Here is a 17,053-nt window from a genome sequence, read left to right as displayed (position 1 = left end):
GCTCTGAATCTTAAGATAGCAATTCTAAACTGTCCCAGTTCTTAACTTCATCTCTTGACCTTAAGTTTTCTCACTTTCGAAACTAATTTTTTTGGGCTTTCACAAGATAAAATGTTACTTCCATGACAGAATATTTTCTATGATAAATTTCTGTGAATTTTGCTTTTGGTTTTGTTTTACGAATATGCATACATCCTTTTATTTATATCATTATAATCTTTACTACTTTGGAGGCTAGAGTTATAAAGATCAAAAGAAATCTAGTTATTTTCCCAAAGTCCAACATATAATATTAGAATTGGAACTTATAATATCTGATCTTCTGATTCTGAATCCTATGTTTACCTGAGGGTGACTCATTGAATAAAGAACTCAGAAAAAAAGATAATTTATAGGAACATATAGGAGTATTCAATCTGTCTATAACTGCTTAATACAAAAGAAACCTTTTTTACTAGTTCATTTTAATATTTAAAAATATATTCATAATAGGCATTTTCTTTAGAAGACAAATCCAATAAATAACATGGCAAACCCTTTTCTGTGGTAAATCATTTTCATTTTGTGAACACCATATGCTCTTGTTTTTCAGTTTGTTAAAACAGGAAAAACTACTAGTATCTGTTCTAATGATCAGTATAATCTTATTTATAAACCCTTTTCCTCCCTCAGGCACAAATTCATTCTTGTTTTTCAAGGATGCAGGTTTTAAAGCTCTAGTGATTCTTCTGCACGTTTTAGATACAGAACATTTAAAACAATGTTGAAATTCTAGGTGTTTAATTCTAATTGGCAAGAAGATTTCTGAATCTGGCAGCTCTCAGTCTTGAGATTTCCTGTTATGTTTGCTATAAAGCATTTTAACAGGTGGATTCCAGAATAGGTCACAGCACTGAAAAAAAAAAAAATTAATAATTTTCTTCCCTTATTTCAGATGGCAAAAGATCTTAATTAATCTAACTTAAAGTTTGTTTAAAATGCTTGTGAGTTCCATGTGACAAACAGAATGCCTTAATTTGTCTTGCCTTTCTCCTCTTCCTCAGTTTCTTGTAGTGTTCTAAAATCTATCTCCCTCATGAGTCTAAACATTTAACATTATCTTCTATTTTGAATTTTCTTTTCCAGAATGAAAGTTTCGGTCTCCTTGGTTTATTTTTCAACAAAGATTCAATCACCTTAGTAATTCAGATACTTTTAAGCAATTAAAAAAAATATCATTGGTTGGCATGGAGATAACCACAAGTTTTCTCAGGATACATGGACTTTTATGGATATAGGTATAAGGTGTATTTGTATACAGAAAAGGTAAAATAGTGTCTCCTAGATATTGAATTCTCTTCTTGGTATAGTATTTTGACATTCTGACCAAAGCAGCCTGCTTGAGAACAACAATGGTGAACCCTGTGGTTATACTAAAGATACAGTTTAAAGGAGAGATACCAGTTGGACAGTTCACATACTAACTATGGCACCTTGAACTCACTGGCAACATTTCTGTCAATTCAGGATTTTCTTTGTCTTAGAGTTAGTACTTATTGCTTAGAATTTCACTACATGGAAAACCATGTGTTATATAAAGTCTGAGTGATCCCAGCATCATTCCTTAAGAGTCGTTTAGCATTTATAATTCTCTGCTCGGCAAGGGCCGAGTTCAGACATGAAGCAAACATTTAACTTTTGCCTATCGGCTTACAGACCAAACCTCACTGGACCACATGTCTACCTCATACTCCACCTTTCTTCTATCAAGATTACAAGAAGAGAAGGAAATAAAATCTGACTTACTTTATGGTAACTCTTGTGAATAGACCACAATTATTGGGACTTTGTCATGCAAAGAGCAAGGAGTATATATAACTACTTGCTGAACTGGGTATTGAGAGCCATGGAGTACAGCCCAATAACTTCCTGTATGTGGTTGTTGTGACATAGTGAACACTAAAGTTTTTGAAAGCCAGCGTGCTCCTGTGTTCCAATTATTACACTTTGAGTGTTGTATCCTGATCCCTTGTGGCAAGCAGGGTAGCACAGTGATTCCAGAGTTATGCAGCAAAGAACACTGGCATATTTAAATATACCTGGGCCTCCCAGGTGGCGCAGCGCGTTGAGCGCCGTGCTATGAAGCTGTCAACAGCCTCTGCAGTGCGGATTCAATTCCCAGCAGGCCAGGCAGAAACCCACACAGCACGACAGACCTCTCCTGCCTCGCCTGTTGCTCCTCTCAGCAGTGTCTTTGGTCCTTCTGCCTGTTCGGCTCCCCGCTCTGTCTCTGGTGAATTATCTCACCCTCCCGCACCTCTGACCTGTACCCCAGCTCTTGTATAAATTAAAAAAAAAAAAAAGATAATACCTGTAAAAATATTGGGAATCTGATAATCTGGGTTATTAGTCTAATGTACCATTTACTGCTCTCCTGACCTTTGGAAAGGAACTACCATTTGCCATGTGTCCCCCGGTGTATATAATGATCACAATACATTTTACATTTATATTAAAATATATTTTACATTTATATTTCTTCTTTACATATGGACTGCTAAAGGAAAGTTTTTATCTTGCACAGCTAAATGAGCTAAATTGAGAAAGGGATGATAGCATCTCTACTGTGACTGTTGTTTAACTGACTTTTAAGAAGGAAAATGTTTTACCTCTGCTATTGTGGAAGTAGACTGACTAGACTAAAAAGAGAATAAAGATACCTATAGGAAAGATCCAGCAAGAACCTGCAGAAGCAGGACAGACTAGAAAGAAGCCAAACATAAATGTGCTGATGGTTGTAACAGTAAATCATAGCTAAGCGGGTAGTCTTCTAAACAACTCCAAGTTTAAATGATACCTCAATTGAAGAAACACTGATTTAATACTAAAGACTGTTAGTATTATTAGTATTGTTAGTATTTATTATAAAATTATTATAAAATTTTACATATTATAAAATGATATATAAAATAGTGTAAAATACACAATATAAATATAAAATATTTTATATTTAATACCATGTTATTTAATATAATATTGATATTATATTATTTATTATTATATATTATTTAAATATATTGTACCATAAATATATTATTTAAACCTTTTTTATTTTATTTTATATTATATATATTAATATATATATTATAAAATTATTATAAAAATAATTCAACTCTTACCTTACAGGAAACAACTGAGGAAAACATCCTTGTGTTTTAGTATCAACAAATTTTTGGATCTGAAGCACTTGTTTTAAAAGATGTCCCTTGGAAGATTTGTCAATTTTTGTTAATACCATCTGCAAGAAAACAAAATTTAAGCATCAGAAATAAAGTATTTTGGAATTTACATTTTAATTACAATTAACTAGTTAAAACAAGGTGACCTGTGCAAGTTATTTAAGCTCTCTGCACTTGTTTTCTCATCTATTAAATAAAAGCAGAGAGCTTTGAAGGAGCTGCTCTGAAAATAAAATGAATTAATGCATGCGATATATAAAGCATATACTATATGTCTGCTACTTAGTGGTGTTTAAACTACAAAGGCCATAGTATCTTGGATTCAAGACCAGTGAAAAGGACCTTGGAGACATGACATGCAAAGTCAAATGTTTTAAATGATGACTGTATATCTTGTGGTATAAGATTTATAAGTGAGTATTACTATAAGATTTATAAGTGAGATTACTATATAAAATTGCCAATTATACCTGATTCTACCTTATATATAATAATATAAAGGAAAAATTAAAAGTCAGGCTCAGGCTAATTTTAGGTTGTATCCACTATTTATATTTATATTCCAAGTTATAACAGTTATATTCCAGGTAATGCTAGAATCTACTAGGCTTACTAGTAAGTAACTACTTTGAATACTTATTCAAAAAGTAAACCCTTGATCTATTAGGCTTTCCTGTAGAATTACTATAAAATTGAATTTCATTACTAATCATTCATGTTTTTCAGTGATAAAAAATGCTAATGGCTAAAGCACAAAGTGTGTAGTTTCTAACGACTTGTGAGTCCCTCTCTACAAATGAAAGTCTCCTCATGAAGGCAAATACGCTGGTGTTTAAAAGGAGACCTAATCTATCTACCACAACTTCTCCAAAAGAGAAAGTAATGTTTCTTTAAAGTTAAAAAGGAAATACATGATTTCACAAAATGGTACCTATAATACCAAATCAGTAATACTATCATTTAATAAAATCAGTTGGTCAATATTTGGGCATCCTGTAGACGATGTTTATCAATGCTTTGAATCCTCATATTGAAGCTTGGAAACCATGTTGGGCGCCAGCTGTTATAGGGCAGTCCCGATATTGAACGGGTTGCCTGGCTGTGGGTCCTCACCCCCGCGCTTAAAAGGGACTTATTAATACTCCACTATAGGCATACACAAAAGGTTAATAAAAGGTTTATTTACAAGGGAAAAGGAAATAAGGAAAATGTACAACTCAGGGAGAAAATAGGGAAATAAAGTCTTTAATGTGTCCTACCCCATCCGCCTAGAAACCCAAAAAACACTCCCAGAGCTGGCCGGACGCTGCGAACTGGCGGAGAGCCAAAATGGGGGAACCCCTCCAAAGCCCACATGTCTGGCTTTATACCAACCTGACTGCTTAACCCCACCCTCAGGTCCCAGCCACCTTCCCTTTGGTGGTGATGGGATTTGGAGTTCCCAGTGTCTTTGGCTTTGGCCTGGGGTGGGGGTGGAGTCCACAAAGCCTGTATAAAATTAGTTTTAGGACATCCTTTTCCCCCTAACAATATGGTAAGTTCTGTCTAATGCTGCACAGGCCTTGTACAAGCCCCAGGAATTCCATAACACCAAGAATGCCAAAAAATTGCGGACTAGTGACACAGTTTGATTTGCATAAATGCCACTGTTACATTTTGATGGTTTTTCTGATTTATTTTTGAAATCAAACTATTGCCACTGGCTTCTTCCCTTATCCTTAGAAGGACTTTAAGAACTCTGTAATATCTGGAAAACTAACAGAGTAAAGCAAATGGATGCCAACCTACTAAAATGTATTCTAATCTAAGACAACAGAAAGACAAAACTGCTAAGATATTCTTGGAAGAAATTTTGTTTTCTTTAAAAATATAAAAACATAATTGTATGTGCTGGAGCTTGCTATGTTTTTGTAATGGTTCTTCAAATCTAAATTATTTTAGCAAATTTTTTAGTTGCAGTTTTATTTACATCTAATAAAAATCACCTGCCAAACTGCTGTTAATAGCTACTAACATGTGGGGCCTCCCCTGGTGGCACAGCGGTTGAGCGCTGGGCTACAAAGCTGCCTGCAGCCCCTGCAGCGCCGGTTCGCTCCCCGGCCACCTGCGAGGGTCCCACATGGCACGCAAACCTCTCTTGCCACGCCTGCTGCTCCCCTCAGCAGTGTATTTCAGTCATTCTGCCTGTTCTGCTTCCTGCTCTGGTGAATTCTTTTACCCTCCCACACTTCGGACTGTACCCAGTGCTTGTATAAATAAATAAATAATCTTTAAAAAAAAAATAGCTACTAGCATGTGTATCACAGGTATTTACATTGCAGGGGGGAAGAAAAACAAACGCTGAATAAACAGCTTTTAAAATGTTACATTGACTATAATTTTGAAAGTTTAAAAGTTGAAAGAAGAGAATAAAAGTACCATAAAACTTACCTGTAACATTAAATGCTAATTAAGTGAAAAGATTATTTCAAAAGGTACTCTTATCTTCACATAATTGGTATTTCTAACAGAAACCATGATTAAAAAACAATACTGTACTTACCACATAAGGTAATGCAAATTCTTCACACATTTCTATGGCAATATTGTCTGTCTTTTGAATTCCAACAACACTATCCACTAACAAAAAAGTTCTCATCAAACTACAAGAATGCAGAAATGAAGATTAATGGCAATATACAACAAACTCATTCTTTTCTCCCCTCACCCACACTATACTAAGAAAATTTCCTTTGACTACTTTTCAATCCAAAATTAAAAAATGTCGTTTGGTAAAAGGAATTCTCAATACACCAGGAAGTCTACCCTACAGTGCAATATTTCTCAATGGTGTTTATTCTTAACCTAATTTACTAAATATTAATTTATAGCACTAGCCTGTATTAAACATCAGGCACTCTGCATGAAACTGGATGCAAAAATGAAAGGGAGAAATAGACATGAACCAGGTACATTACAATTCGTATTTTCTTGTGTGAATGTTTCACCTTAGCTTCTATGTAAAGTTACAACAAGCAAGATTATTATAAACACTTTTTTATACTTCAGAACTTTAACATTAATTTTTCTATTCTATCATGTAATACTTGAAACAGTACTGCCACTTAAAAAGGGTAACATTTACAAAGGATGTGATGTCAGAAGTATCAATAATCAGAATTCACTGAAGCTTATTTATATTGGCAAATGCCACATCAATTTTCATTTTCAAAATTAGCTAAGAATCTGGTGTACCAAAATTAGTAAATTCTGTTGAAGTACAATTTATGGTCTCAATTTAGAGGAACACTTGAATTTAAAATTAGTCTAGCCTATCGGCAGAACCAAAGCAGTACATACCATGGTCTTAAATAGTATGTTGCAGAATATTAAGAAAACAAGATAGACTTTCCATAAGAAGTTATTTGATAAAACTAAAGTGTTCATTATGTACAGTGCTATTAATGAAAATATGCTTTTGGGTTAAATGTGTAACTATTATACAAAAACTTTTTTCCTTACTTCCTTCGTTCTTTTAGATATGTCTCTACCATTTCAACAAAATCTTCAGGTGCTCTATAGCCATAACCTGGCATGTCCACCAATGTAAAGTATTTTCCAACTTTGAAAAAATTCATTTTCTTTGTGTGCCCCTGATAAAGTAAATGGAAAAAGAAAAGCTTTTTTAAAAGTTCTTTATATATTTCATGACTCAAATACTTTTTTTTAAAAAAAGATTTATTTATTTTTATACAAGAGCTGGGGTACAGGCCAGAGGCACGGGAGGGTGAGAGGATTCACCAGAGACAAAGCAGGGAGCAGAACAGGCAAGCCTCCCCAGTGGTGCAGCAGGTTGAGTGCGGCACTGTCAAATATTTTATTTTAATCAATATTTATTAAAGCCCTAAGCATCATGTATATAACTGAAGCTATGCTGATGATGACCAGAAAGGAAGACAGGAGGAAGTGGCTGGAGATAAGTTTGGATGATACTTTTCCCCTCCAATTCATTTTTCTAAGAAAATCTATATGATTTAGGAAGAACTTCAGATTCTGTATTAGAAATATGTAGACAAAATATTTTAGAATCTTTCCTATGAGATTAGTTCTCTCAACCCTGTTCTTTTCTTTTCTTTTTAAAAAAGATTTATTTATTTATGCATACAAGAGCTGGGGTACAGGCCAGAGATGCGGGGAGTAAGATTCACCAGAGACAGAGTGGGGAACAGAAAAGGCAGACTGACTGAAATACAATGCCGAAGGGAGCAGCGGGCGAGACAGAAGAGGTCTGCTTCACCATGTAGGTTTCTCTCTGGCTGTTGGGGGATCTAACTCATGCATGGCTGTGGATTGCTTCACAGTGCGGTGCTTAACCCCTTGCGCCACCAGGGAGACCCTCAACCCTGTTCTTAATGGTATGATTTCACTGATTAATATTCTCTGATGAATAATAAGTCTCCACTTTAAAGAGAAATGAATCATGGAAGATAGGATAAAATGCTTATCATCAGTCCTACAATTTTTCATAAAACCTAGATCCAAAGACTGATAGTTTATTGTGCCTGGTACAGTACTGCTTCCTTAAAATCAAGATGTTTTTGCACATTCCACTAGATAAGTTTAAGTACTTTCATTAAATCATTTAAAAAAAATCTGTACAACACTATAAAATATCTGTGCAACTAAAAATGATATAAAGACGATAAAAGTTTATTAATGGTTTTGTGTCCAATCTGAAAATATTAAGATAAATAACTTTAAATGTCAATTGTTTGATAGAACAAATATTTTCAGAGAGAAAGTTTACAAATGGTGCTTAAGTTCCCAGTCAGCCTATGTATCTACCTATAGGAAAAAAGACTTCAGAATTATAGATTAGGAATGTCAAGAATTCATTTCTTCCATTGTTTTCTCACAGCATGAAGAGAACCATCCTACACAGAAGTGGTAAGGAAGGCAGGAGTTAGGATTACCAAATGGAAACAATCATCGGCCACTGAGCCAGCATATCAATTCTGTTAAGAGTAGTGAAGTCTAGTGGGAGGGTTATAAAAAAAAAGGGTGGTGAGAGGGGGTTAAAGAGCTTTGGGTTGGTGGAAATATTTTGCCATGGATAGAAAATAAGGTGAGGGGAGCTAGGGGTTAGTTTTGAAGAGAGGGTATCTTACAGATTGGTAGGATCTGCATTATTTAGAAGGAAGTAGAGGGAACTAGAAAATAATAGAAAGTAACCACAGCTGACTGGCTGGGAAGACACTGGATAAACTGCTGGGGTGGCGAGCTGTGGGGATGGGGGTGTGTGTGTGTACTGGCAAAATATGAAAGATTGAGAGAAAAAACCACCACTTTAATGCTGTTTCCTCTAAAATCAATGTAGAAATAGATCATTCTCCTAGAAGCAAATATAGTATGACAGTAAAACACTCTTGGCAGCTATTTGGAAAAGATCAGGAAAAAGGACGATTTCGTCAACATACTGGCAAGACTACTAAAATCAAACTTTCTTTTTGTCAGAAAAATATATTGGCATTAACAAATGTTTTATCTTACTACTTGTTTGAAAGAAAACACTTTTCTAGGAACTTCGCAATTATCTTAGTCAATAATACAGGGATATTAACTTACCGGTTTTTTGGAGATTCTGACTTCAACCTCTGGGGCAAGTGAAAATAAAGCTTTTATTAAGGAGGATTTTCCAACATTGCTTCTGCCTATAAAACACACCTCAATCAAGGAAAAAGAAGATAATTGAAAATTAGCTTACCTATGGTTATATGTGTATATTACATATTGAAAATCTGTCAAACCTCAGTTTTGCTTGACAATAAAAAGTGGCTTAAGGTTAGTCAAGCCTCATATAGCTACTATCCACTGAATGATTTCAATGTGCCAGGTACTGCCAAAGCACTTGACATATATTTTCTTATTTACTTTTACAATGTATCTATGAAGTAAGTAATATTATTCCTGTTTTACTGATGATAAAACTAGAGGTAGAGGGAGGTTAAATAATTGATCTAAAACTATACAGCAAAAAAATGATGGAGATGGAATTTAAACTTAGGACCTGTCTCTAGACTCTGTGCTTTAATTACAAATATTTGCAACATTTTTGCAACATTTATTAATCACTTTACAAAACTTTTTGAATTAAAAAATGACATGCATTTTATCATGACTGGTTCTAAAGCAGAACTACATGCTGGAACCACATTTCCCCACAAACTCCCAGAATACACCATTGTGGTTATAAGGTTATTCCATTCCCTTGACCTTGCTGATTGTAATTAATCTTTTCTCCTTTAACATAAAAAAGCAAAGATATATATCTGATACTAACCATTTATAAAAATGTCTCTGCTCTTTGATATGGTACTGAGGGCTACAATACTATTCAGTGGTTCTAAATGAGGGCAATGCCAATGGGGGGGGTGTTATTTTGGAAATCTATAAAGACACTTTTGGTTATAAATATGATTAGGCGACATGTAGTGGGCAGAGGCAGGGCTGCTATATATTTTGCAAAACTGGGGCCAGTCCTTCAAAATGAAGTGATCTGAGTCATGCACAAATTTCAAATAATCTGCTGAAAATATATAGATAATAAAACTGAATTTTAAAAAATGAATTACACAAAAGACCAGTAATTTGGAAGCTTACACTGAAAAATAATGTTATCTCAAAATTAATAAATTATTATAGCAGTACTAAATATATTCGAACGGTTGCAATGCAGTGTTGCAATTCTGCAAACACATACGGAGATATGAACCGCCTTTTATAAGACTTAGAATAAAATATTAAGCTGCAGGAAATCCACAAAACGCACCCAGGGTATTTCACTGAAGTTTTTTTTTTTTAATCTCTATATTGCTATCTATACATAATTATTATTTTTACACATGATAGGAAATTTACAGTGAAAATTACATATTGATAATTACGTCATTTGTGAAGCTATCATACTATACATGTTCTTCACCTTGTATAATTTATCCTGGCATGTTTTCCTACTTCGATTAAATTGGAAAAAGATAATAAAATCTAGCTCATTTTGGGGAAACTTTAGTTGGAATTTTAAAACCTTTTAAAGTCCTTTATATTCATTACCAAACTAGTTAAAACTGTAATTGCTTACTTAGTTAAAATAATTATATGCATCCACACAAAGCTGCAAAAAACAAAAACAAACCATAATTTGGTGACCAGAAATAGGTGACAGCAAAATCCCTGTCCAAGCTTTCAAATGGTGCTTAAGACTGGCTGGAAGTTACGAATCTCACCTCTGGGAGGCGAAGGTCCGGGGCATGGTCTAGACGCTCTGCTGAGCTGAGATACTCGATGCGGTTTCTGGCCGAGGCCGTGAAAAAGCTCTCCGCCCTCGCGATGTCCTCGAGGCTCGGGTCGAAAATCTTCAGGTGAAGATCCGACCTCGAGTCCGCGACGAGGTGCCGCTCGAGTTCCTGTAGCGGAAACACGAGCTTCGTTAGTTGCTTCCTCGGCAGCCGTAGCACCTCCGCAAAGGGCTGAGAAGTGCTATAAACTCGGTTGGCGCACCCCAGCGCAGGCGGCATCTCAAAGAGCCTGCCAAGGCACGGCCGCAGCCTGGGCGCCGCCATTTTCCTCGCCCAAAAGCCCCGAACGCGATCTCTGCCCTAGAGCTGCGTGTGCGTGGCCTCGTCCCGCTACGCCTGCTGGGAATTGTAGTTCCCACTGACCTTCCTGATTTTCCGCGTACTCTCTCGGTATTCACTGAATGGGAACAAACGTTGCCCTTGCAGGAAAACCCCCCTCCTTGTTTCCTTTCACACTCTGACCATGATGACGGTATTGCGCCTTTGACATGCATTTCTGTGTTTACCGGTTTCCACTGATGAAAAGGCAAACCTGTACGTGCAGCCCTTGAGTTGCAAGCAAGGTAGAAAACGTGTGAAGGAAGGTCTGGGGGCATCTGTGAGGTTTACTCCTCACAGTTCACGTTGTGTTACCGACCAAGCGTCAATTTTTGCAAAAAAGAAAAGGACTAGTTAGAAATGTGGTTTTCAATTGAAGGACTGCCCATATCTCCTTATCTGCAAGAAGTGTCATTGTATTTTAGGTATTTCTTAACAGAATAAAAGCGAAACAATGTTGCACATAGATTACAGAGCTGTCTCACGAAAGTTGTCTCACGGAAGTTATATATTATATAAAATCTTATTTCAAAAATTTATTCTCAAACAATTCAAACTGAGCAAGGTTGGCTGGGATGATATGATAAAATGAATAACTGAAAAATATTCCTGCTCATAAGAGGACAGAGCTTCTAAAAACAGCAGCAAACAGCAGAAGAATGTTAATTCATAGCCTCTTGAGCTGTTCGCCAAGTGTTTAGTAAATGTATATGATAGAAAAATTAATGAACAGGACCAAGGATTTTGAGAGCAAGTTGGTCTGTGGTAGCCCAACAATTTTTTTAAGAATTAAAGTAGCATTGCTTTATAACATTATATAAGTTTTAGTTGTGCATCACTAAAAATTAAATGGGTATATACTATATAAAGTTCGCCAAGATTTGTCCTAAGTTCATCCTATTCTATCCTTTCCATTAGGCCTTGAGGCTTCTCTTAGTGTCACTCACCACCCTGGACTTCTGACAGAATGAATGCATATATTTCTCAGTATATATTTTAATTAAAAGTGCTTTTTCAACAGGGCCTCCCCAGTGGCACAAGGGATTGAGATGCAGCCTATGGGCCTGTGGGCAGCCACTACAGCACGAGTTCAATTCCTGGCCGGGGAGCTGCCCCGCATGGCACAGCAGACCTCTCCTGGCTCGCCCGCTGCTCCCCTCAGCACCTCAGCAGTGTGTTTCACAGTCTGCCTGTTCTGCTCCCCACTCTGTCTCCGGTGAATCCTCTCACCACCACTGCCTCCCCCTGACCCCCACCACTTGCCTGTGCCCCAAATCTTGTGTGCATAGATGGATGAATCTTTAAATTTTTTTTTTCAGCAAACTTTTTTTATGTTTAATAAGGGATAGCTACCTGAGACAGGAGAGGAGGACTCTTTTTTTTTTTTTAAGATTTATTTATTTATTTATTTAATTTATTTATTTACACAAGCACTGGGTACAGTCAGAAGCGCGGAAGGGTGAGAGAATTCACCAGAGCCAGAGCAGGGAGCAGAGCAGGCAGAAGGACTGAAGTACACTGCTGAGGGGAGCAGCGGGCGGCAGGAGGGTGAGAGAATTCACCAGAGCCAGAGCAGGGAGCAGAGCAGGCAGAAGGACCGAAGTACACTGCTGAGGGGAGCAGCGGGCGGCAGGAGAGGTCTGCGCGCCATTTGGGACCCTCCTCCGGTGGCCGGGGAGCAGCCGGGGATTGAACCGGCGCTGCAGAGGCTGCGGGCAGCTTCGCAACCCAGCGCTCAACCGCTGCGCCACCGGGGAGGGCCCTTTTTTTATGTTTAAATAGTATGCTTGGAACTCTTTCTATAGCGATGCATGCCAACCTACATGTTTGTTTTTAATGGAAGTATATTCCATTTATTTCCCTAGCGTCATATTGATCACCAAATGGATTTAGTATTATAATAATGCTGCTGTGAGCACTCATAAATGGATGTCTTTGCATACTTACAGAAAATGGATATATTCCTAGGAGAGAACTTGGCAGTCATAGGATGTGTACCCTAGATTAAAAAATTATCATCTAATTTTTTCCCCAACTGGTTAGTTATCTCAACAATATTTAATAGCATATCTTCACTCCACTGATTGATAGTGCTACTTGTATCATAATAACAAATTTCCATACATATGTGGCTTCATGAAAGTTGAAAGTGCTTTCCTGTGTGCCATTTCATTTCTAAACCTTGGGCCCCAGATTTGGAAATAAACCAGAACATACATTATTTCTACCAATTTTTAGGGTTTTGGAAATATTCAGCAATAAATAGACATCGCAACACTGGTTTTGTAATACTACATAGCTCTGAATCTAGAATCATTTGACAGGACAGTTTTTGCAAAATAAGTAAATTGTCTTATCATCCAAAAACAGAGGGGTCAGACAACCCACTGGAAATAAATATGAAAAATAAAATAACTTCATTTATTTAATCATTCTTTTTTCTTATCCATTCTATTTTTTTAAAGTATCTGTATAAATAAGCATCTGATCAGAAAGATGATATAAATAATACATTGTACTTTCTTTTACTAAATGTGATCAAACTCAACTAGTGAGAGGAAAAAATAGCTAGAAATGGGAGAAATTAGCTTAAGGAACCAGGTCCTCTGTAGAGCTGTGATGGAGATCATAGGTTCACAGGAAGTTGTCAAAGTACAGGAAATTAGGTTAAATTGCTGTGGTTAATGGGATGTTGCAAAGGTATTCTCTGTGTGCTGGAAATATTCTGACTGATGGCAACATCTTGGTTCTGGGAGGTCTGTCAGAGTGAAGTAGAACCAGTCAAGTCAATCATTACATTAATTTAAATTACATTAATGTAAAGTAATTACATTAATGAAGGATACTGCACATAATGCATGAGTGTTTAGGAGACACTGTAGCTAACACATAAAGAACAGTCATATTAAGAGTTGGGGTTGGGGAGGCGGGCGTCTGACTTGTGATGACATATTTTGTATATCATATTCTTTTTCCCGCTAGTTGCCAGTCACACAAGTCAGTGTGTCCCTTTCCCTGTTTTTACTGAAATTAATTTGGCTTGGATTTTCTGTTACTGCAGCAGAGTCTGTCCTGATTATTACAACATTGTAAGAAGCTGAGTGTTTTGTTGAGTCATTCCAGGACCATCAGACTATTGTGCAGGATAGAGTATCTTAATGCTACTTTCAACCCTATTATATGGGAGTGAAGGTAAAATTTTAGGGTTTAGAGCATCTGTGGGTCCAGGATAAGCATTCATCCTTAACATAATAGAAGGACTTCAAGAAGTTCAAGAGTTTTCCTTTCATTCACAATGTTTCTCATATGGTGGATTATGATCTTTGGTAAAGGTCAGTAATCTGGTTACATTGTGAAAATTAGCAGAGTTCAGGATGTGTTTATGGTCATTCTACTGAGAAAAAATTCTTTCTGTATGATAGATGAGAAAATTCACCACAAAGTTAACAAATTTTTGTATTTAGTATGACTTGGGAAAATATTACATATTTTGTCACATTGCTTAGAATCAACTCATTGATAAAAATCTAACTTAAATATTATAATTATACTCTGTCATGGTAACTATATATTCTGTCATATCGAGAATGAAGGGGATCATCTCAATTATTCCTCCAGTGATATCAGCCTCTATAATGAATGGCCATTAAATCTAGACTGATCTCAATTTATGTGCAGATCGTATAAGTGTCATGTTTAGGAACTCCATCTGAGATATGAAGAAAACAAATGCTAGCCACGCACAATTGTGGACATCAGAATCAGCAAGCACAGTATACATAGAAATTAACTCTCATTCTAGGCTAGAAATGGTTTAAATGCTCTGAGAGAAGCAAAGGCAGAGAGAGGTAATGGATTAGGTGTCAGCGCCCAATTTGCATAAATCATTATTTTCCTTCACAAGACCTCTCCCTTTTTTAACAATAAGAACTAACATTCATTGAGTGACTGCTATGGCAGGAATTGATCCAAGTGCTGGGAATAAAATATTAGAAAAAGATGGATATAATCTAACTGCGAACTCAAACTCTTATATTAGAAAGAAAATATTAGAGGAGAGTATATTAAAGAGAATGCTATGGGAGGACTTTCCACGTGTAACTTAAATAGCTTGAATTGTAGTAACTGCTGTCTGAATGAATGATTTTAATAATGTACTTAATTACATTTTTCTCAAATTTTCTGTGCAACAGTTTATTAAAAATATTTACATCAGATATTACTAACACAAATTTATGGCACTAACACAAATTGATGGCACACACCTGCAACATGATGTATAACTTGTCCACATAACTTCCTAATTAAGTTATATTATTATTACTCTCAAAATTTAGTTTTATCATTATCCAAAAGACATATTTCCCATGATCCTTTTCTTCTGAGAGTTCATCAAAGTCATTTAATTTCACTTTATAACTCATAATGTAACTTTGGAGAATATCTCTAAGTCTGGAGAGGGTTTTTTCTTTGGGGAAGCTTTTTGAGCTTTCTTTTAAAGTTGTGCCTACTGTACTAACATTTCTCTGCAGAGATCTGAAGATTAAATCTCAGACAGTGCTCATGTGTAGGAAGTGAGTTCTTAGAATGATTTGGGTTTGGCGGAGAAGTAGTGTAAAGCTTAACTTCCCCCAACGTTGTTTTTCTCAATAGAAAAGTGATTGTTTTATATAGTCTTACTTTTTCTCATTTCTAAGTGTATATTTGATCTCTGCCATATTAGTGCTATTTAAAAATTTTAGAACACTTATGTTTTTATATTATTCACAAACTTGGTGGTTTGGTTTTTTTTTTTTTTTGAGAACCATGAATTTTGTTGTTCTCACTGATCAATTCTTTAGTATTTGTTACCTGTTAGGCAAGTTAATTTTGATGGGCAAGTTTAGTTGGCGGTATGCCTCTAATTTATATCTTTTTTTTTTTTTTAAAGATTTATTTATTTATTTACACAAGCACTGGGTGCAGTCAGAAGCGCGGGAGGGTGAGACAATTCACCAGAGCCAGAGTGGGGAACAGAAAAGGCAGACTGATGAAATACACTGCTGAGGGGAGCAGTGGGCAGCAGGAGAGGTCTGCGCGCCACGTGGGACCCTCGCCTGGTGGCTGGGGATCGAACCGGCGCTACAGAGGCTGCGGGCAGCTTGGCAACCCAGCCGCTCAACTGCTGCGCCATCGGGGTGACCCTCTAATTTACATCTTAATTGCCTTATTGGTAGTAAATGGTATAGTCTCTGACACCTTAAATACATGTGAGGACATTCCAGAGACAGATGTGTTGAGAATTATTCAGACTGTTTGATTCATTCACAGGTAGATTGTGTCAGAGCTCCTAAGATAGTTCCCCAAATTTGATGATCCACTAGGAGTATTCACAACAGTCAGCCTATGGTTATTCATAGCTATGATTTATTAGAACAAAAGAATACAAAGCAAAGTTGGTAAAGGGAAATGGCATTCAAGTTGAAGTCCAAAGGAAACCAGTCTCAGAGTCCTCTCCTAGTGGAATTGTTTACTAAGGAAACATACTGATATTTACCTTCATAATATGAGCTCAATCTCACATTATGAACCCACAAGCCAAAAATATAAAATATAAAAAAAAATTCTAGAAATAATCCACATGAATGGATCTGATAGTCAAAGAATTTAAAATAAAAACAGTTAAAAACAAGACAACAAAACCCAAGGTTCAAATCCATGAGAGAAACCTACTGTTGTCTTTGGGGCAAAGTTTAAAATAAAATTATGTAGCCTTTTAACTTGTAAACTATTTATTGGGAGCAGACAGATAGGTAGGGACCAGGCTAGAAATGGAGGCAACTGAAGGGATTAATATCTAGAATATAAGGAACTCTTGTATATTACCAAAAATATAGTTTACCCAAAGAGAAAGGGAAAAGGTTAAACAAAGCCTACGAATGGTCAGTTCACTAACCACTGTGTAGCTGTGAAATGTGAGCTGTGTAGAAACAGCAATAGGATTTATGGTATAATTTATAGTGCCTTCTGGGTTATGTGATTTATAACTCTTCCAAACATAATGGGCTATCAATTATAGATTTACATATTTGTAATTGGATTTGATTCTCTTTGATATTTTGCCAGCATTTGGTTTTATTCGAACCATAGGTTTATAATAAAGAGTTTTGTTCTGAAGTCATATTTGTTAAGAAAGGATAGAAC

The 17,053-nt window shown here is 36.2% G+C and overlaps 1 protein-coding gene across 3 annotated transcripts; it reads right to left on the bottom strand.

The window, feature by feature from the left end:
- Positions 1-679: 679 nt before the first annotated feature.
- On the bottom strand, positions 680-10,816 carry GTPBP8 (GTP binding protein 8; the record flags this gene model as incomplete). 3 transcript variants are annotated; one of them, XM_084231641.1, is made up of 6 exons in its annotated part: positions 680-892; positions 3,159-3,277; positions 5,761-5,860; positions 6,720-6,850; positions 8,823-8,921; positions 10,481-10,816. In XM_084231641.1, 6 exons carry the CDS (start codon positions 10,814-10,816, stop codon positions 772-774), a joined length of 906 nt encoding a protein of 301 aa, XP_084087767.1. In that variant the 3' UTR covers positions 680-771. The 3 variants fall into 3 exon arrangements, with proteins under 3 accessions (XP_084087767.1, XP_084087769.1, XP_084087768.1); XM_084231643.1 differs by having other exon boundaries at positions 10,679-10,816; XM_084231642.1 differs by lacking the exon at positions 8,823-8,921.
- Positions 10,817-17,053: the final 6,237 nt, after the last annotated feature.

This window comes from Talpa europaea (genome assembly GCF_964194135.1).
Source record: "Talpa europaea genome assembly, chromosome: 4".
Taxonomy (NCBI): domain Eukaryota; kingdom Metazoa; phylum Chordata; class Mammalia; order Eulipotyphla; family Talpidae; genus Talpa; species Talpa europaea.
Note: the sequence above shows the minus strand (reverse complement) of the source record. Positions and strands in the feature narration are given on the sequence as shown.